Source organism: Monomorium pharaonis, chromosome 9 (genome assembly GCF_013373865.1).
Source record: "Monomorium pharaonis isolate MP-MQ-018 chromosome 9, ASM1337386v2, whole genome shotgun sequence".
NCBI classification, from domain to species: domain Eukaryota; kingdom Metazoa; phylum Arthropoda; class Insecta; order Hymenoptera; family Formicidae; genus Monomorium; species Monomorium pharaonis.
The window spans coordinates 115,011-136,673 of NC_050475.1; the positions used below are offsets into that span (position 1 = coordinate 115,011).

The 21,663-nt window shown below is 40.8% G+C and overlaps 1 protein-coding gene across 3 annotated transcripts in view; it reads right to left on the minus strand.

The window, feature by feature from the left end:
• The window catches only part of LOC105829375 (insulin-like growth factor 2 mRNA-binding protein 3-A), a 33,861-nt gene extending 12,737 nt beyond the window's left edge, over nt 1-21,124 (minus strand). For all 3 annotated transcript variants that reach the window (XM_036292401.1, XM_036292399.1, XM_036292398.1), the window contains exon 1: nt 18,916-21,124. In XM_036292401.1, the coding sequence (XP_036148294.1) occupies nt 18,916-19,090 (175 nt within the window). In that variant the 5' untranslated portion in view covers nt 19,091-21,124. The remainder of the gene's footprint in view (nt 1-18,915) is intronic.
• Between the last annotated feature and the right edge of the window lie 539 nt (nt 21,125-21,663).

Genomic DNA, 21,663 nt, shown 5'->3' on the forward strand with positions numbered 1-21,663 from the left:
AGAGAGAGAGAGAGAGAGAGAGAGAGAGAGAGAGAGAGAGAGAGAGAGAGAGAGAGAGAGAGAGAGAGAGAGAGAGAGGAAAGGAGTGGTCATCTAAATGGCTACTTAGTATGTCTCGTGTCAGGTCTCTCCCCTCGCGAGCTCTCTGCCCCGTCAGTAATAATATTCGTAAGTGTACCTATATAGACGAGTGTGCTCGACCGCGTAGCCAACAGGTTTCATGCGAAAGCCAATTCGGTGGCGAGAGTACGCGCGCGGGGTACGTCCTGACGAGGCTTTAATTCGATTCTTATGCCGCGTTAAATACGCCGCGCATTTTACGCCCGATTTCACGTGCCGTAAGGATGGGACGAGATTGCACCAACGGGGTTAACTTTGCCATTACGCTCAAGCCAAAGTGGGGCTTGAGAAGCGCCTCGGTACAACAAAACGCGACGGCACGACTGACAACAATGCAGATATAATAACAGTCGCTAACAATGGTGCTATTATAACAGATATAGATGAAGCAGGGTGGAAATTTTCAGTATTGTCCGCAATAACGTGATAATGTAACTGAATCATATAATTAATAGAGCGATATCAAAGACTTGACGTTCACGTGACTGTCATCGATATTGGAATTTCTGTCAGAAGTGCAATGTTAAATATGACCAATCTTCTTTTGTATTTATGATATGCGCAAAGAATATTAGAAATTGTATCTAATGTAAAAGGGATGTAATTAAATACAACGTAATTATTATTAACAAAGTTTTTAAAAAAAAATCGTGTAAGACGTTTTAATGTTTCCTAAATAATATCGTTTATTTAATATTAGGTTACTGTTTCAACTTTCTAATTACAGTTACTATACAGTAAACTATAATATTATACATGCTATATATGTACGATATGTTCCATCTAATTCTACAATTTTGTGTTTCTCATATAATAAATATTTTTTATTATTTCATCTATTAATGTGTTCATCGAAAACTGATAGAAAAAAAAAATTTCTTGGCCTGTACATGCATGCATTTGAGTAAATTAAATTAGAGTATGTAATAAATATGAGTTTCCTTCGACAATAATAAGAATCATTGCGAGAGCGTCTCCAAACTGGCTCATAAAGATTCGCGAACTTCCGGGAAAGCTCTGGCGCTCCGTTTTGGCGGATGGGACACCCGTTATACGCTTAAAATATACCGGCATCTCGCATGAGGCGCGCTGCGAAGAAATGCAGAAACAGCAGTTGCTATGCTAGATGGTACTACTCCCTCCAAAACGTGCACACACCCTCTTTCTCTCTCTTCTTTCCTCTTTCCTTGACGCACGTGTTGTGTTAGAGTAGATGAAAGAGAGCGACAGAAAAAGGAGAGAAAGCGAGGAAAGAAGATGAAGAAAGAAAGCACCGGCGTTGAAGAGAAAGAGAGAGAAAGAGTAAAAGAGGAACTAAGAAGAAACACACTACACAGAAGGGGCGAGTTACACGTGGTAGTGATGACGTGAAGAGGGCAGACGGGTATTCGGAGAAGGGCCATGGGGAGATGAAGAGAAGGAAGGAGAATTGCACGGGGAAAGAGAAAGAGAGAGAGAGAGAGAGAGGGGAAAGGGGGCTACTAAAAGGAGGGAGTGAAAACGAGATCGTGAAGGTAGCGAGCGGGCGCAGGGGATCACGGACGACGAGTGAAAGAAGGAACGAGGAAGGGCCGGGATAACGCGGGAGCGAGATGGAGCGCGGGACCCTCGTTTCGGAGAGCCTCTAAACTCTCGTGGTCCGGGTCTGGAAGCGGGTTTCGTAGTTGAACCGAGCTGGTGTATGTATATGCGGTGAACGAAGCGAGAGAGCGCGGGCAGGAGAGTAGTAGGTTAACAGGCGCTCTCTTTTAAGGGAGAGGGTGCTAGGCGGCGATCCTGACGTACGAGCAGGATGGCAAGTGCCTTTATAGTGGGTCAGCACTAGACCTGGGCACCCGGCCAGCAGCCTTCAAGGTCTCCTTAGTACGCGCTGTCTCTCCCTTCTACCCTACCTCATCCCTCTCCCCGCACGTTGCCTGTCCGCCTGCCCTTCTTTTCCCTACAAGGCATAGCGAAGCCGCCAGGTAGGTGAGCCCCGCTTCTTCGTCTTCTTCTTCTTCGCCTTCTTCTTTGCCAGTTAGGGTTAGACTAGAGCTAGCAGTATATTTGGGCGCGTTATTCGAATATAGTAGAATTGTGCAACCTATCTAATATAATGTTTATTCATTTTCTTTCTCCATTTTTTTTTTAATTTTCCTTTCTGCCTTTGTATCTTGAACGATTAAACTTCTTGAAATATTCCTAAAAAACGGAATACGCGATAGTTCCAAATTATTTAATGCGGTGTTAATCTAACAAGACTTTAATTTAAATAAATTTAAATTAATTTAAATTTTGAATATTGGATAAACCTCACTAGAATTCAAAAACTTTACTGGACTTATAATTTCGCAGAAATTAAGAAGATAAAACTTAAAGTTAATTTTTTAAATATAAAAATAAATAAAATAAATAATATAAATATTACATAAAAATGTGTGTACATATATATTTTTTATAAAACTGAATAATTAACGTTCGACTTTTATTATCTATCTGTCAAATCTATTAATTATACCGTCATATACCGTCCCTTAATGGCTGAGATAACGTTATAGCTGCAGCCGAACGTAAACGTAAGTGTAGAGTAACAAACAGGACGAACGATAATATCCACGATATTAAATATCAGCTAAATATTATGCACCATTCCCTACTCGTGCTGTATATCAATTATGAGACGTGTTTCTAAGAGATGAAGATCACTCGGCCGAATGTATATCCCGAAAGTGCCTCCAAAGTGCAGCGTTAGCTGTTTTCTATCTCGGTTGATACGGCGAGAAGTTAGTTTCTCCAGTTAAATCATTCGTCTGTATGTATGCCTAATTTTTAATTATTTCATTCAAAATTATTTCTATGTTTCTTAAAAAAAGGATACACATTGATATTCATCTATTTCCGAAAAATATTTTTGATAAAATCGATTACTTAAAAATAATTATTTAATTTTGCAAAGATTATTTCGCGTGTTGCTCGAGATCCTTGCTGTCGTATGATTTACATTAATTGTTTTTGTTATTCATTAACTTCCATAGTGTTTCACGTATTTTGAATTTATAATCGATGTATCAAATAAGGACACGATTATTGAATGACATAACACTGACAATATTCTTACTGGGGAAGGCAGGGCGAGGTGTTACAGACGAAGGGAGATAGGGACGAAGAGGGCACAGAGTACATCGGCTCCACGGGGAAGTAATGAAATATTTGGGTAGCGCTGCGCCCGGGAACGAGAATAGGAATGGGAATGAGAACAGGTTCCTGTTGCGCATTCCAGGCCGATGCTGAATACCGATGCCGTGGACACGGCGGTTGGCACGGTTAGGTACATAAATTACTATTGGGTTACCGCTCGACTTGTCTCTTCAGTCCCACGGAAATCGTCCTTTCACGAGCCGTGACTCACGCGACGTACCACGTAACAGAAATTGATAAGAACAACATACCCGGGAAAATACGATGGAAACTGACGCAGCTAAGTCAATAATTGAATAAGCTATATCGACGTAGTTTCGACTTATTTCAAGTAAACGGAAGAATTTTGTTGCGTCGAGAAGCAACTGCGGACTTGGGATACACGAGACTTTCACTATTTTTTATTTGTTAAATTTTTTTTTATCAAGATGTTTTCGAACGCGGTTTTATCATAACGTATTCGGTAATTACGTAATTTACATTTGGCCACTGGCGGACCGCTGACATTCCGGGACAGCCAAGCATATGAGAAAAATGACGATAATCGTTGCAAAAAGCGACGAGGTGTGGGAAGAGATGGAGTAATTAACTCGAAGGTGGCCTTTAATCAGCGCGGAAACGCTGTGCGCTTCGAATGATGAGGATTACTTGAGGATGAAGTTGTACAACCGGTCGCGTGATTCAAGGTAATATATCTTTCCGAGGTCGTGTCGTATCGTGACGAATATTAGTGGAGTCCCGCGCAACGAAAATCATCAGAGACATCAGATCAGACGGGTTTGAAAACCGCAATGTGAAAAGGCACCGTAAGGAACAATTATTGGGAGCATTGCCTGCATTTAACGCTGCGCGAATATATCATACATACGTTCGCCAGTATTTTCAGAGTAAGACACAAACGTACACATTTATGTTTAATGTGAAAATGTATGCTTGCAGTCAGTATTATTTTATAATATTCAAATGTTAAGCAATTTATCACACTTCAACTCAAGATTCACATAACACGTTGTTAATATAATACAGTAAATAAAGTAGATTTTCTAGAAATTTTCAATTTTCCAGCGTATTTAAAAAAAAGCAGCTACCTATCGTTATGCTTTAAGAAAATAAATTAAAACTTTGCATTCGAAAAAAAATGCGTTTCTGCAATTTCCCGGTAAATAAAACTGGACCAGTTAGTCGATCTTCATGGCGCGGCAGAAGCGTAAAGCAACAGGAATCGTTTAGAACTCGGTTGGCCTTGTGGCTCCTCTTTTTCGTTCCTTCGTCTTCGATCCCGCCTCTTTCCTCTATCTCCCGCATCCTCACACCCTCTTTCTCTCTCTCTCTGTCCATCTTTTCCTGCCTCCCTCTCTCTCCATCGTTCTGTCCCTCTAACCCTCGCCGATCCCTCACCGTGAGAGCAGCCACACAAAGAGAACACGAGGAGCACAATGGATTACTTAGACGGGTAGGTTAGTTTGCCGAATGAAGCGAGTGGGCCCACGCACGTTAAGATAGGTCCTGACTGAGAATCCGTGCAGAAAAGCGCGCCAAAAGCGAGCTGCCCAGGCTCCATCCTCGACTAATCGCGGTAGGGCCACCACGCAAGCTCTTCCATAACGCGTTACGTTACGTTAAGTACTCCATATGAACTTAAGCTTGTACTTAAAATTTAACTTAAGTTTGTAGCTTGTACTTAAAATCAACGCACAAAGAAATTCTTAACGTAAGAACTTAAGAACTTACGTTAAAAGTTTCTTTGTGCGTTGATTTAAGTTTAATTTTAAGTATGAACTTAGGTTTATGGAGTACTTAACCTATCGTAACGCGTTACGAAAAAGTGCGGTGGCCAGTGTCTCGTAACCAGCAGAAAATAATCCTCATAGTGAGATTTTGTAATAGAGTAGACCCTTTAATCATTACAGATGGCTTTAACTTGTAGTAAGTCTATAATATTATTATAGAATTTTACAAAACGTTTGATCTATAATTTTTTTACGTCGACATAATTGATCAGTACGTGTGCTCACTTTCGATATTTTTTATTCATATAAATTAATAAATGCTGTTATTGCACCGAACGGTACGCTCGACACTTAATCTGATATTTTCTTTTCTTTATTACATTATTTATAATCTCTAAGGGAAATGTATGTTTCATCGGTTGAAACGTAGAATAAACTTGAATAAACGTGGTATATTCATATCCTATTTTTAGTGTTTAATGTGGAATATAAATACCATGGTCTACTAAGCCAGCCTACGTTCTTTCTACTTTAGTAGACTAATTACTTCCTCTTCCGTAACTGTTTATGCACGCAGGACTGCACATTAAGCTCTTTTATTCTTCAATTCTTTTAGGACATTCATAATAATAATATTTAAGCATAATATGATTCGTAGAATATAAATTTTTTAATTATGATTTGTTGATAGTATAACTTAATTTTTAAGAAGTTATAACTCAGATAAAGCTTTATAATAAATTAAGTTTTTGGACTGAATCTTTAACATTGAAGAAGTTGAATATGAACGGATCTCTAGGGCGCAAAGCAAATTTAGGATATTCTAAACGTGCGAGCCTGACGAGTTGTCCTTGGTTCTATCGATCAAAAACGAGCTGCATCCGGCTCTTAAACGGCAAGGATTATCGAATGTAGTTTCAATATTCCGCTAAAAACGTCGATTTTGCATCAGTATATCCAATTATTAATATATAATTCCATATAAAATTAGTCATTTAAAAAATTATAGCGTTTAAATTTGTAAATGCTAATTATCCTTTAGCTCTATCAACTTTTTGCATCTTCTAAATTATAATAATATTTATAATACGGTAATATCATAATAGAAAATATAAATTTATATAAAAAAGTCAGAGTTTAATTATTTATTTTATAAAAAACAATGTGAAATTATAAATAATTTAAATAATTCTATGAGAAAAAATTGTACCATTGCTGAAAATAATTTTTAATGTACTATTATTAAATGTTAATTATCTTTTGTATGTTATATCTCTTTACAAAATGTTCAGGCTCTTGTAGAGTTAAAGGATAATTATACTTCAATTTACGAATGTTGCATACTCTTTAAAAAAAGTCGCTACATCAAGGACGAAGGAGAGCTCGATTGATGAAACGCACTTACGGTGCACTTCCCTAATCGAATGTTATTGTATCGAAACGCGACGGCTGAACGATGTTTTTGTCGGCGATTAATTTCGACGAAATTAACAGAGGTGTTTCGTCATGCGATAAGTCACGTCGTAATATGAAGAATATTGCATCGTTTATCCTGATTACGCTTTTGAACGAGTCATCGCTCAAAAATGACATGTTAGGGCCTATCAAAAGAACGAGTGTGCATTGCGTGCCCGAAAAACGTCTCGTTAAATACAATCTCATCATTTTCTTGCGCCAGCACCTTTTGTCAACGCTATTTTCAACGAATAAAAGAAGATTTATCATATTACTAAAAAATTGTCGACTAAAGTTTTGGATAAACATTAATCGAGTTCTTTTACTTTTTTATTGTGTTAAAAAATAAATGGCAAATTTATATTTAATTTATATATTTTTCTATCTGTAATGAACTAAATAAATTTCTACATAAACAAAATAAAATAAATTCTTTATATCTGTTATTCCATCTGTTTACCTGTCTCTTGCAACATCAAACGGGACATAATACGCATTTTTAGATTCCGCCACGCGGATCCGGCCGTGACTTCCAAAGTACGTTCGTCAATGAAAGTTGTGCGCGGAGGCGCAGATAATAGCCATTATCTGGCGGTGTACAAAGTTCAGAGTTTCGGGCGGTTACAAATGCGCCGAGCTGTGTGTGCGTTTCACGGCCGCGGAGAATGAAGGGAAGGCACAAGCACGCACTTCACACACACACACACACACACACGCACGCACACGTGCACACACATACGCATTTCTCTCGGTAGTATCGTTCTCGGTTTTTGAATCTGCCATTATCTGAATAGTAAAAACGACGTCTTTTTGGAGCGAGTTGCGGTCTTATCTGTCCGACCGGATATTTTACGACTATCGAAAGGGCATACGCATGGACGTGCGTAAACAACATCGTTTCCTACATTTGATTAACTTTAACGGATCACAAACCCGGAGATAATTTCTTTTTTCCTCCGCGGACACCTATTGCACTCTCCGATTAACGAGTTCTCTTTCGCGATAGCACAATATAAAAATATAAAAATAATTATAAGTGATAGGCTCTTTTAACTTTGAGTCAATTTGATGATTATGATTTTAGCGAATTAATTTGGAAAATGTAAAATAAAGCATCTTATTGTCTTTCAGATTTCGGTAAATTTAGATTTAATAAGCCTCTCGTGAAATATTTTTTATTTTAAAACATTCAGCTTTTTTTGCGTTATATACTTATTTTTGCACCCATTGTTTTAGTAGATTATCCGAATTCACAAAGTTGAAAAACGTCGATCTATCCAGCAGCTTAATTACTGAATGGGATTATAGCGGATTCAATGGTCCGCGCTCTTCGATATTAAGTGCAATGTCGCGAAAACCGAGAAAGAGAAATACTCTTAATAACCGGAGGAAGTCGTCATGACTTTTCCCGAGAAACCGTCCCGAGTTCGAGCACGCAGTTGCCGCCGTCGCAAATTCGGCGAGCAAAAACGAATCTCGCCAATGGCGGACGGGCGCAAGGAGAGGAGAGGAGAGGAGAGGAGAGGATAGAAGAGGAAACAGCGAGCGCGAGCATCAGAAGAGGAGTCCAGGGTCGCGCTATTCGTTCGTTCGTTCGTAGATTAAATCACTCGGTCACTTTTCTTTCTAGGCAGCCGGCTGGGACAAAGGCCGGCATTTCTCGGAAGAGACGGCCCGAGACTTGAGAATTAAAATAATATCCGCTCGTTCGGAGATTAATGGCGGTGTGCCGATGTAATTTTTCTCGACGTGCGGACTGCCGTCCTCCTATCGCGCCCGGGGAACGGAGCCCTCTGCTCCGCATCATCGCGTATCGCCCACGCCGCGGCAGTTCGGGTGCGCGATTTTCATCGGCAGATAAATCGATTTCTTGATTTTTATCTCATCAAATCGGCGACGCGTACCGCACGAAACGTCCGAGTTATATCTTTAATCTAATTAGACAAATAATGAGTTCCGCGGAATTTTTTATCGCCTGCTTATTAAGATTATTACTTTATGATTTACACGTGATTATCAGTTGATATGTTTCCGAAAAAATTGTCCCCCTCCCATCCCGTCATTAGAGAATTTGATGCTAAAAAAGTGATGTAATAAGTGAAATAAAGTTTCGCGATTAACATATGGTAAAGACAACGTAACAAGAGCAAAAACGCAGGACAAAACATGTACGTAAATATAGAATAAGCACAGTCATTAAAAAAAAAGAAAAAATAAATGGCAAAAACAAGTGTAAAAATTAATATTTATATATGTGTAATTGTCATCGTCACTTTCATTCATGCTACAACGAGAATGATTTTCGTGATCAAATATAATAAAACGGCTAGTATGAGAGAGAGACTGAAGTTTGCGTTTGAAAAGAATGAAATACATTCTTGGGATAAGCATATCCAATTGCTACAATTTCTTGGTCTAAGGTAGAGAGACATCCATTTTATATTTGAGAAACGTAAAATTCCACGAAATCATAATTTTCCCGAATATATCAGTCACGGGAGATAATTCTCGTCTCGTCTCCCTCTCCCCGTGAAATCGTGAAATACGCATGAAAAAAAGGGCGCTGCTTCCTAAAATGAGCGGTAGATTCTATTCTAAGTGCAAGTGCCTGCATTATGAATGGACGTCTGTCGCGAACATCACATTGTTTTCCGCGTATCCATTAAAACATAATATTTCTTCGCATGTTCATGTTTTCTATGATTCTCCTATATTTTTATAGTACAATTAATAATATAGATGCAGTATGTGCATATTTTTATTTAGACATGAAAGATAGACTTTAAGTTCATTTGATTCAACAATTCCTGTCCCTTTAAAGAGTTTCGAGTTTTCTTTAACCACATCGTAATGTCGTCCTTAACACTTTCCGTATTCCTGTCAGGCTGCACTACCCGGCTCTTTCTCCGGCTCTCGCGGAAAATCGGTTCTCGTGCTGGCATTCGGAGGCACGTCTGCCTCGCGAACCACGAAATGTAAAATCACCGTGAGCTCGACTCGCACGAGGCAGGTGCGAACGAGCCTCGCTCGTATTTTTTTCCCGCCCGTTCTTCCCCGCCGGGGCTATCGCCTTCTCTTCGTCGCTTATCCTCCGACGGATACGTCGTTGACCGGTTCATTGACACCTGTCGAAAGACCCGGGTTTCTCTCCGCGTGTACCTGACAATTATGCGCACGTGGGCCAGACCATCGTGCGCGCGCTCTACCTCTCCTTCGCCCTTAACCCCGTAACCGTTATCATTTATCGCGAGCTCTCATCCCTACGCATTCAATGCCACAATCATTAAGTCTTAAATGAAATTTCTGTCAAGACGATGTCCAGTTAAAATTGACCGAGAAACGAGGTTTCATTGTCCACTTACGTTCTCCATGCACGCACAAGAGAGCCACTTAATCTTTTATAGTAACACCTTAAAGAAACCGACAGTAGAATTTCTCTTAACATTTTCAACAATATCAGCACGTTTTCTCTCTTTCTCTTAAAATTGCGATTATAATAAAAAAAAGATAAATTTTTCTTGACAATTTATCATTAAACTCTGATGAGATAAAGAAAAGATAAAAGATGTGAAAGGCACTCATTAGGAAATCTGCTGTCCGCTTAGAATTAATTGACGCTATTCTGGTTGCTAATTGACGGATTTCATCGACGTGGTGGTTAGAAATTAATGGGATATACTGTCGTAACGATCGTGTCGGTTCGCGTAATACCGAAAGGATACTACAATTTCTTGATAAGATTTAAAATTTAAAAATTTGCGGAAGCACCAAATTGCATTTTTGTCGAAACGTGTCTCTACTATTGAGTATCTTATAGTAATGAAATTATTTTTTATATATTTTAATATTTGTAATTTCCAAAATGAAATATACTGCAATTAAAATTATAGTAAGAATTATGTGTAAATGATAAATGGAAGAGTAATAAAACCTCGATATGCGTGTATTGTAAAATTCAAAGCGGTGACGCGGAAGAGTCGGGTTAATGGAATTCAATGGAGCCCGCTTCATTGAGAAGACGTTCATGTTTCTCTCGTTTAACTGAAATTCAGAATCAGCCCGGCTATGTTTAAATGTGGGCCGTGAGGACGACGGCGAATAGAAACGGAGGACAGGAAGCGGCTTCGATCGCGACGCGAGGTGCTTTCGTTCTGCCAAAAACTCCGACAGTGACGCTGCGCGCTTGGGAAGTCAATGGCCGAGTATCTAAAACAAACACGTGTCTCCGAGCAGCCAGGCAGAGGTCATGTAGACAAAGACAGTGAGATTTCGAGAGGAAGGCCACGATAGTGAAAAAGAGAGAGAGAATACATTTTTTTTAAAATTCCTGAAAAAATAAAATAATATAAAGTATATAAAAATATAAAATTACTTCAGAATGGTTGAAAAAGATTAATAGAATGCATGATAAAATATATATTCCAAAAAAGATTAATTATTTCAGTCGAAGATAATAAGGAAAAGAAAAAAAAGCTTTATACGATTAAATCGGTCAGAAATTATGTAAACTAACATATCAAGTGATTTAATACAAGCGCGATTTTAAGTTGAAATTGTATTTGAAACGGATATGAAGGAGTTCTTAAAATAAATGTGATAAGAGAATAAAAGAAAGAGAACAGGCGACCGAGAGAAGCAAATAGAGAAGAATGAGAGCGTTGACGAGTAAGAGATCGAACATCTGGAATATGAATCTCTAGAAAGACACATTTCTAAGAGTCCTTTAATGTCTTAAAATATTTCCTAATTTTCGTAAATTTTTTTAAAAGAAATTTAAAGCGAGAAATAATGAAAATCGTTCATAATTTTTATCAGGCTTCTCCACAAATAAAGCGAAGTCGTTTCGTGACAGTAGAGGGAAAGAAAGACGAGCAAAGGGAGATACATTATTGCAGTCTTTTGGCGCTAAAGATAGAACTTCCTTTCCCTTTTCGGCGTCCGCGTTTTTCGTACGAAAACTCAATATCTCTAATTTCCAAAATAATATCTGAAGTTCTGCTCTCATTTTGCTTCGTATCAGACATAAAATAATCTAACTCTATGCTAGCAATTTTAAAAAAAGTAAATTTTGCTTAAGTATCTCGATATATTCTTCTCAAGAAAATTACCATAAACACCTGAGATATCACGTACAGGAATCTTGAAACGCTTTTGCATGCTGTATTTGCGGATAAGAGGGATCTGATATAAAGGCGCATTTTAGGTCGGCGCGATAAAAAAAGCTCGATCCAATTGCTAAAATGTATCTCTAGTTGTATCGCACGAGAGAAGCGACAAGTACATGTCAGTAGAGTTTCGGCTGCTCTATTCAAATCCCGAGATGATGCCCGCAGCTGGCTGATACCAGTTTATACTAGTCGATATCGCGTGCCCGGTTGTCTCTTGTCTCGGTGACACATTGTACAAGCCTCATGGACAAATGCACGCCTGGTCACGGTTGCACCTTGCCCATGCCAGTTCCTATGCACCGCCGAGATAATGACCACACGTGGCAAAGTCATCGTCAAGAAGTGCGTTGCATCACAATGCAAGCGCAAATTTTCACGAGCAAGCGTGAGAGAAAGAACTAAGAGGGAAGGAAGGAGAGAAAACTGTCTAGATACAAAGACGACTAAATCCAAATTAAAAATTCTTATTTGAACTGTTTGTGTTCGAGAAAACAAATATATAAAAATGCATTTAAGTGTCGATAATAAAATCTGATACTTTTCTCGATCAGATTAAAAAGTGCTGATCTTAAAGAAGACTTTTTCTTTTGCAAAATACATCGAGTAATATGCATCGGTCAGGTGCAGCGGCGTAAAACGGTTAATAATAATAATCGCGTCCGTCGCGTTCACAGGAAAAACCTTTATTATAATAATTAGCACTCTCCTTTCTGCCTTGGTCGCACTTTAGGCTCATGACGGTTCGCGGCTACTCCGCCGTGCAAGTTGCGATCGGTGGAATCGGCCGCCCGTAGGCTGTGTGCGAGGAGGTGAGGCGAATCGTGAGGCTCCATCAGTGTCGGTTACCGGTGCACTGTTAACAGGTAACTTTTTTCGGGGGCAGGTGGTCCCGAGCGGGCACGCGACAAATCAAGCCGGCCGAGCCGCGGGCAGCGATTATAAAAAAACGAAGAGATTGCGGTGCGCGGACATGTTTATTCGGCCGCATAAACATACGCGGAGATGCGCGGTTTATAAGCCTTTAAAGAGAAAAGGTGCGAGAAATAATACGGAGTCACCGCACTTTTTTTACATTTGTGGGAGAAGAGAACCTCGCTTCCACGGACTTTTTAAGCGACTTATTTTCGCAGCGAGGTGCATCGAATTACGGTATACGCGTATGACGATGGAAATTACGATCGGCTTCTTGCGTGATGCCGAAATTAAACGGGATATGAAATTGACGCGATGCATCTTAATAACAATTTCGAAAAACGTGACTCGTGCAAAATGCAAATGCAAACCTGCAGAATAAATGGCTCATATACCTCTCGTAGATTTCACTTGTGGAGTGTAAATTTTTAGTCGTTTTACATAAATGTATTTTAAGTTTTTCTCAACTACATTTTAGATTTCTATCAACCTGCATATATGATAACGACACAGAGTGTCAAAATTATGTAAATTGAAATTACCGATCCGTTTAGAATATATTTCGATGGAATGAGAAGAATATGCGAGGCATCTCGGGCAAGTGGGACGTCTCCTACGAACGTTTGAAGGGAGAGTATTAAGTACAGGCAATTTTAGACGCGAATAATGTATTCCTAGGAGCATCTGCTCGTTCTAACTATCGAGAATTGTAATGGTGGGTGTAAACCCTCGCGCTCGTCGGTCGTTTTCGCGCCCCAGCAACTGCGGCATATTCTCGTTTACGATAAACTCAAAATATCAAATTCAAAATTGAAGTTTCTTAAATTAACACATTAACACACATTCTTATATTATCGCAGAGAAAGACACGCGGCATTAATATAATTAGCGAAAAATATGTACATGTCGATATAAATGTACACAGAAAAAAAGTAATATAGTCAATAACATATGTAGTTGCGGGCTGCCAACTATACAAATAATACTTAATACGATAATATTTGTTAATGCAAGAACAAAATGTTGATACTGCAATAGCATGTATTATCGTATTGAGTATATCTGTAGTTGACAGCTCGCAACCACATATCTTATTGGATATATTACTTTTTTTTCCGCGTAGAACAAGATATTTAGTTTGTACAAGACATTATTTCCGAAAGTACGCTTTCAAAAAGTGTTCTCTTTTTAATAAACAATAAATCTCTTAGGCAAAAGATACAACGAATAACGATCGTACAAGCCGGTATGTTACGAGGAAAAAAGAAAGCGATAGAGGAGGCAGCCGGAATGGAAGAATGTGGCAGCTTCCTGTTGGCGTTTCGGCACCGACTTTTAGGCACTGTGTCTTCGAGATCGTGCTGAACGGAATGGCGCGCACGAACGCCGGCTGTGAAAAGAGGAAGACGCATGCTGTGCACGCACATGCAGACACGGCGCTGTCTGTGGAATTTGAGGAAAATGCGGCCTTTGAGAAAATTCTTGAAATCATCTTCGTGTGCGATTGCCAGAAAGGTCTTCTGGCAATAAGAGAGAACGTTAAAAGACTCGTTATTCGTAGATTATTATAAATAATCCAATGTATTCTTATAATGGCTATTAATGTTATAGTTGTGGAAAAAATAATATTGCGACATTATAATATTGAATATTTACATTTGTAAGAATCTAGAAAAAATGCAGTACAGATAATTATATTAAGTTATAATTTTCAAGAGAAGGCTAAATTAATGAATTTGTTGAACTTATTATTGTATTATTGTATTTTAACATATCTTTTTTTAAATCATTGTATTATAAACGCATGTAATAGAATTGCAAATAAAATTTTGTAAAGTACATTCACATATTTGAAGTAAAATAATAACTTTTACGATTGACAGTAATGTAATAACTAATAATAGGCATGTCGACACTTTAAAATACGGATTCCAAGTATTTATAATTCACGAAAACGGTGTACTAGCAACTCTAAAACGCGGACGAGCACACAGCTCATTCGTTCGCTAGACAGAGCGGCGTGCAAGCCGCCTAAAGCCTGATTAGACCGCGGCTTTGGTAGAAGTTCTCCTAAAACCTAACTCAACAACCGACCAAACTAGTTCTGGCCTCGGCTCGTCGGTAACGTTCTTCGCGCGGCATTGTATCCGAGGATCGGCCCTTACGCTGCAGAAGCAACGACCGTATTGCTAACGAAATATAGAGGGAGAGGCTGAGAGAGAGAGAGAGAGAGAGAGAGAGAGAGAGAAAGAGAGAGAGACTGAGAGGGAAAGCGTTTGCCATGAATCGTTCCGAGAGGCTCGTCCCGGCTCTCCTTCCTGTAGCTCACTTCTAAGTAGCCCTCGTGCGCTCTATATATATATATATATATATATATATATATATATATATATATATAATATGGTTAAGAGCGATTATATGCTCCAAGAAAACCGCCAGCAAAAAGGCTCGACATAAAATTTTTTGATACTTAATTTATCTTATCAAAAATATATTCCAAGGAGAGACTCTTTGGCGAATTTAGATTCAAGGTTTTCTTTTCTCGAAAATAACGGGATATATTTAATTCTGTTCGAGATTGTTAAAATGCGCGAGCAAGAAGATTTGACTAAAAATTTCGTGATGTCAAGAATATCTGTGCAAGCAATTTGTACACGTTAAAGATTCTCCTTCTGATCCTTATCCAACAATATAGCATAAAAATTCAATGTATTACAAGTAATAATCGTCTTTCCAATATCTCTTTTTATTTTTTAATCGATATTTGATCAGAATCGAATAAATCACGTTAGTTTTGCAAGGTCGTTTCAAAAAAAGAAGACAGAAAAATACGTGTCTTTAATTTCAAGTTGTTTTCCAACGTATTCGAGGATCGGCAAGGATTAATTTCGACCGCTTCCTGAGAGAAGTTCAAGGGTGAAACGGCGCTTTTCGGACGCGATGGATACACGTGCGTGTATTTGAACGTGCCGTAATGAGGCGGTCGATGGGCGCGAGAGAGCTACAGAGTTGTCAATGGAATTTATGATCTGGATACCACCAGGCATGGCCGCGGAACGTGACGAGTGTGACTAACCGATTTTTCGGCGCGGTAGAGGCCGCCGAGGCGGAGGAGAGCGGCCGAGGAGATGAGGTCGGCGGCTATTCGCGATGTAAATTTCAACCTCGGAGGACGACGGCGATGGCGGCGGAGGTGATGGAGGCAGCTCCATACGTCACGCGTGCTCGCTCGCGCGCGCGCGCGACCATTCGCGACCTTGACCACATTTCTTCTCTTCGGGAGAACCCGCCGACTACTACACACTACTCCTCCTCGTGAGCGGGCGTGACTTGGAGCCACGAAGTCAAGTGCCGGTCGAAATTCTCACGATCAACGGGGATAAGTCGGGAACGTTAGGTCAGGATCATACCGGGATGACGGGTAACTTCGCGAAAATACGAAACGCGCGGATTGCACGATGCTTAATTCTTATTTCTTTGGATTCGTTCTCGGAAACGCTTCTTTCTAACTTGGACCTCGTGCCAACGCGTAGGTTTTATGTATATATCTTAAGCCAGAAATTTCTCTGAAAAGTTGAAGCAAAAATGCACCATGTATTAATTTGTTTTTCTTTGTCAACATGTTTTTGCATGACGCGTTAATGTATTTCAATGAAATGCCACGAGTTAACTATTTAAAAGACAAGACGTTTCGTGCAAAGTTATATCATGCTGAAATATGCCACTTAGAGGTCTGAACAGACGCGAGGGTGTAGAATAGTCGCCTTTGGCTAGTACAGTCGCCGGCAGTCTAGCGATTAACGGACGCGTTCGGCCGCCTGACGTTTCGTCACGCATAGTTAACTTCCACTCGGCAGACAATTTTTGCGCGTCGTATGTCTCGAAAAGTAACATGGATGGACGGAAGCCAAGGCGTTCGGAGAGCGTCTTATTCCGAGAGCGAGGTTTTACCGAGTTTACGTTTCCGTTTCTAACATTCTACATACTTTAAATTTTTTTCTGACAATTTGCCGTGGCAATAAAAAAGAGCAGGCATGTTAAAACTCAAAATTCAAGTCAATATTTCACCGGACTTGGCATACAAAAGAAACTCTCTGTTTCTGGAGGAATTGTATTTCCCTTTAGGGTTAGTTTCGACTCCCTGAAAGGCAATCGTCGTAAGCTCTTGGTATAAAATAGAAAGCGCGCCTCTAAATCCTCTTTCTTGCCCGTTCGAGCGTTCTGCTTTGCGAGAGGCACCGTCTTGCCGGCGATAAATCCCTCGAGAGTGCGCGTACAGCCGTCGTTTTGGCGGGAAGAGCCAGTCCCGTAATCTGAGCGATCGACAACGGTTGGTCCGCACGCGCGATTATCAGCGACTTATCGCGGAGGCGAGCACACAAACTCGACCTTGTCGCATCGTAACTAACGCCATTTTGCGATACGGTGCACACCACGTGGATAAGATTTTTCACGAAAATAAAGCAGACAGAGTAGAACTGTCCCGCTTCATTTCGGAAAAAATTAACTGACAAAATATCTCAGTGATTCTTTCTATTACAAATTTAAAAGCAATATTAAATAAACATCGATTAGTTCCCATTCTCATTCTCTAAAATCTATGTGATTCAATGCGAGATTATTTTAAGATAACTTTATAGCCCCAATTCTCAAGATATTCGAGACTAATATGTTTTCACAGAATGTTTGTAGCGGAGAGTAAAATAATGAAACGTTACAACTGATAATCGTAGCGACTTAATTTCGGAGTGAGCTTTAAGATAAGATATACATTATAATATACATCACACGATTTTCATATCTGACACTTTCATCGAATCGCGAGCCGAAGCACACGACGCGATTTAGTGAAATTAAAAGGAATATAAGTGCCGCTTGTGCTCGAGGACGCTTGAACCTCGTGATTACGAAAGAATCGTCTTTCTCGCCGGAAGATGAAATCGGTGACACTGCGACTCTCAAACGTAATCTCGCGTTTGCCATTCGTGAATGGAGTAATCTTTGGACCACAGAGGAAACGAGTGGCCGCGTGAGATATAACGTCAATTTCGCGCGCGATATTCCAATTCCGCACGACCATAAATTCACTCGTCACCAACGAATTTCATCGTCGTTCATTTGTAACAGTTTCAATTTCGTCCAGTCGGCAACTAAAGGCTAAAGATATTTAAATACGTTTAACCTGCCGTCGAAAAACATTTTCTTCTACTCGTTTACACATCACTTAGTTATCTGTTTATCACCAGAACAATCGAATAAGTTATTTAGGATTTCAGTCTTTCCTCACTAATCATGACACTTTTGAATATCAGTAAGATAAAAGTTGTAGTAGAAAAACTTTTCAGTAACGCGAACGTGAGTCTTTAGATTTTTTTTAACATGCATTAAACGCAATGTTATGTCAATTGTCAATCATTCCACTGTTGGGCTAATTATTTGAGGATATACATCTCATATTTCTACCTAAGTAACTAAAAAATCTTACAACTTGGCAATTTGTACATAATAAATTTTATCTTTGAATAATTGCATAACGGTAGCATCGGTTTTGTCACATCGACAGTCATTATTTTTTTTTTACATATCGAAAAGTCTCTTGATATTCTTCAACTTCACGCGCATTGTCTGTCGAAAAAAAAAAAAAAAAATTGGCGATCGATTATCGACGTGACAGTAACCTGATATTCACAAAAGATCTTTTTCGAGGGACCTGCTAAGATATACTGGTTGTCCTTTCGAAACGCTTAACGAAATATACGTTGTAGTATTTTGAAAATCCGTTGAAAGCATGCTGCGCAGATTGTTACGTCTATTCGGCGTTCTTACGATCTAGCAAAAAGCGTCTGAATGAAGCACAGCGTGTTACACAAAGATACATTTCCAGCAGTAAAAGTATTAAGCAAGCAGGGAAAAATATGAATATTCAGGATAGCTTGCCAGGGCAGAGAATTCGATCATCCAGGCAACTCCTAAAAAAGATTCGCCGACGAGATCTCTTCATCCTTGCGCTGCGATTTTTTGTAAAGCCATTATTGTAAATATCAGTTGATTAATCAGTCGGCTAAGGTTTGTGGGAAAGGTTTACAAGCTCGTAAGGTGCGTAAGCTTGGAGGGGAAAAAGCATAGCATGGCAAAGCGGCAAGAGTTTTATTAGTATACAAATAATTAGCAAAGCGGCATGAAGCAGACGGATGTTCCTCTTCGATTTCTTCTTCCTCTCCTCCGTTGATCGTCGCCGTCATCGTCGTCGTCGTCGTAGTTGTTGTCGTCGCGATGGGAAGCAATGTGTAAAGCATGATCGAAAGCATTAAAAGCAGCGTTAGCGTAATTAATTTCATGTTGAATAAACTCACCGTTTAGCTTGTCGATCGCTCGATCGGCTGTGGACTGATCGGCACAGTCGACGAAGGCGTAGCCGCCGCGCTTCACCAGGATCGTGGTGCATGCCAAGCTGTGCTCCTGGAAGAGTTGCCTGAGAGCACTCTCGTTGCAATCTGGCGGCAGATTGCCCACGTAGAGCTTTGACATGGTGGTTGGCTGCTGCTCGCTTCTCGACGCTATGATGCCGGCTTCCACCGAGTACGCGGCTCGGTCACGTGTATCAGGCTCAACGAAAACGGCGATTCGGTGCGCGTGCGCGCGGATTCGCGTACCCGATTCCCCGAGTACTGACCTCGTCGTAGACTCGGGGTCTACGTGGACCCGGGGGGAAGTGGTAAAGTTTGAACAGCGGACACGACACGACGGCGATTGCGACGATGGTCACAGGTCGTGGTTGAAGGGTGACGAGCGGGAGGAGAAAAAGGAGTCGTGTATATGGTACCGGCAGAAATCGGCGTGGGTTAGAGATTGGATGGAATCTGAAGGCGTCCGATGGTATATATCCTCGCTGGGACGATAACTCTTGGCTTGAATCCCGGACACGACGTGGAGCGGATCGCGGATCGCGCGTGTGGGTCACGGGCTGCACACGCGAGAGGCGGAAAAATGCACGGAGTGATGAGAGAGCACGGGGGTCCTTGGACGACTTCTGCGACGAGATCGGTCCTCGACGGAGTTGGCACCTTCTTTTGTTTTCCGCTGCTGGTTTCCTCGCGCCTCAACTGGCCGACTGCGAGCCGCTCGATCCGCGGATAGGCGACGACTGTGTGTGCGGTCTCTCTCTCCCTCTTTCTTTCTCTCTCTCTCTCTCTCTGTCTTTCTCTCTCTACTTTTCTCCGCCTGTCTCTCTGGCGACTCAAACGCGGCGCTGTTGCGCGAATCTGACGCGCTTCCGGTGGCTGTCCGTCAGCAGCTCGATCGCAGAAACCGACGACGATGGAGACCGGCCGGCGTGTCCTCGCAGAAATGGCTCTCCCCGATTACTCCAAGTTTAAGGGACGCGCGCGTTCACCAGGTCTGTCTCTTTCCCTCACGTCGACTCGCGGCGTGTCCAAGGAATTCCCCTCTTCTCCCTCCCTCTCTCTCTCTCTCTCTTTCTTAGCGACGGCGACGCACCTTCCTCTCCTCTCTTTGGCTAGACCGCAACGCGACGTTCAAGGGGCTCTCTCGTTCAACATGTTGTGCCCCTCTTTCTGTCTTTCTCCTTCACCCCTTTCCCTCCCAGAGTAGAGGGGAGGGAGCAGTCGAGACGCGATGCAAACTCGTCTCTCTTCTTCTTTTTTTCCTCTGCCATCGTTAGCCCTCTCTCTCTTCTTCTTTCGTAAATTCGGCTCTTTCCTTGCTCGCGCGTGCACTCCTGTTTTTTTTCGCTCTCTTTCTTCCTCTCTCTTTCTCTCTGGTCCGTCTCTTGTCCGCGAACGCAAACGCCGTGTACCGAGCGGGAAACCAACTCGAAATCCACCGGTGATAGAGCGCGGATTGGCCGTTCGTTAACCACGTGGGTGACCCCACCGATTCCCGCCTCTGCTCGCCATTGGCTACTTTTCGCACGCCGGTTTCGCAGCCGAGTACGCGCTCCGGCTGCGTGCATGCGTGCCTACCATGCGTGCACGCGAGACCGTGAGCGTGCATGCGTGCTCGCTCGCTCGTTTCCTCTCGCGGCTTTCCTCTTCCTTTCTCTCTCGTTCCCTCCTCGCGCCAATCGCGCACACAACGCGAACGTGCGTTTGTACAGATGCGTTACGCGCGCGTGTGTATCCTCACTCGCGCCTCCACGCTAGGTCTGCAGAAATCTACCGGGTGTTTTTGGAAAATCGCAAGGGCCTTGAAAAATTTGAAGACGAAAGTCTTCCGTATGCAATACTGCTGCTTAAGAACACGTGAGAAAAAGCGTAGATACTTTTATAAAGTGTCAGAACGCATATTTCATTAAGCATTTCGAAGAAACAACCGACATATCTTATTAGGTCTTATGTAAGATTTTTTATGGCAGTTTGCCGTAAAAGTATGTCCATTATATTAATAACTTGACGTTATAAATATATGAACAGACGTTATATAATTGCAATAACTAATTATCTAATATTCATTAGTTGATTGACAATAAGTGAAGAATGAGAACATTACATATATAATTTCAGTTAGGATATAACTAATTTTTATAATTCTTAATTTTTATCCATAATTATATCTTTTAAAAAATACAAATTTATTTCAAATTTGTGAGGATCACAAAAAAAAAACTAAGTGATCTTTTCCTCTATAAATACTTTTCATGGCATTCTTAATTTCAAATAATATAAAAAAATTAATTTGTTTATGTTGATAAACTGTTAATAAACAATATTACAAAAATCTTTTGATCAGTGTCAAACGAGTGAAGTTAATGTTTCACGTTATTCATGTAAGACATTTTCTAAGTTCCTTCAGGATACTCGGATGCTCCAATCGAGCAGTAGTGTACATGACACACACGATACTCTTCGCAACCGTGTGTGAGGATTTCGCTGGAGGAAACGCGGTAGATAATAATATTCAAGACCGTGCGAGCGCGCTACAATGTAGGACGAATTACAATATGAAACGCCGTATGTCGGTGTTCCATTAAAATTAGGCTGCTGAGGAGAGCATGCTAATTATTCCGCGGGCTCTACAAAAGTTCCTTCGCCCTGGTTCTCTCGCCCGACGATCCCGCCGTCCTTGCGCACCATACATCTCTC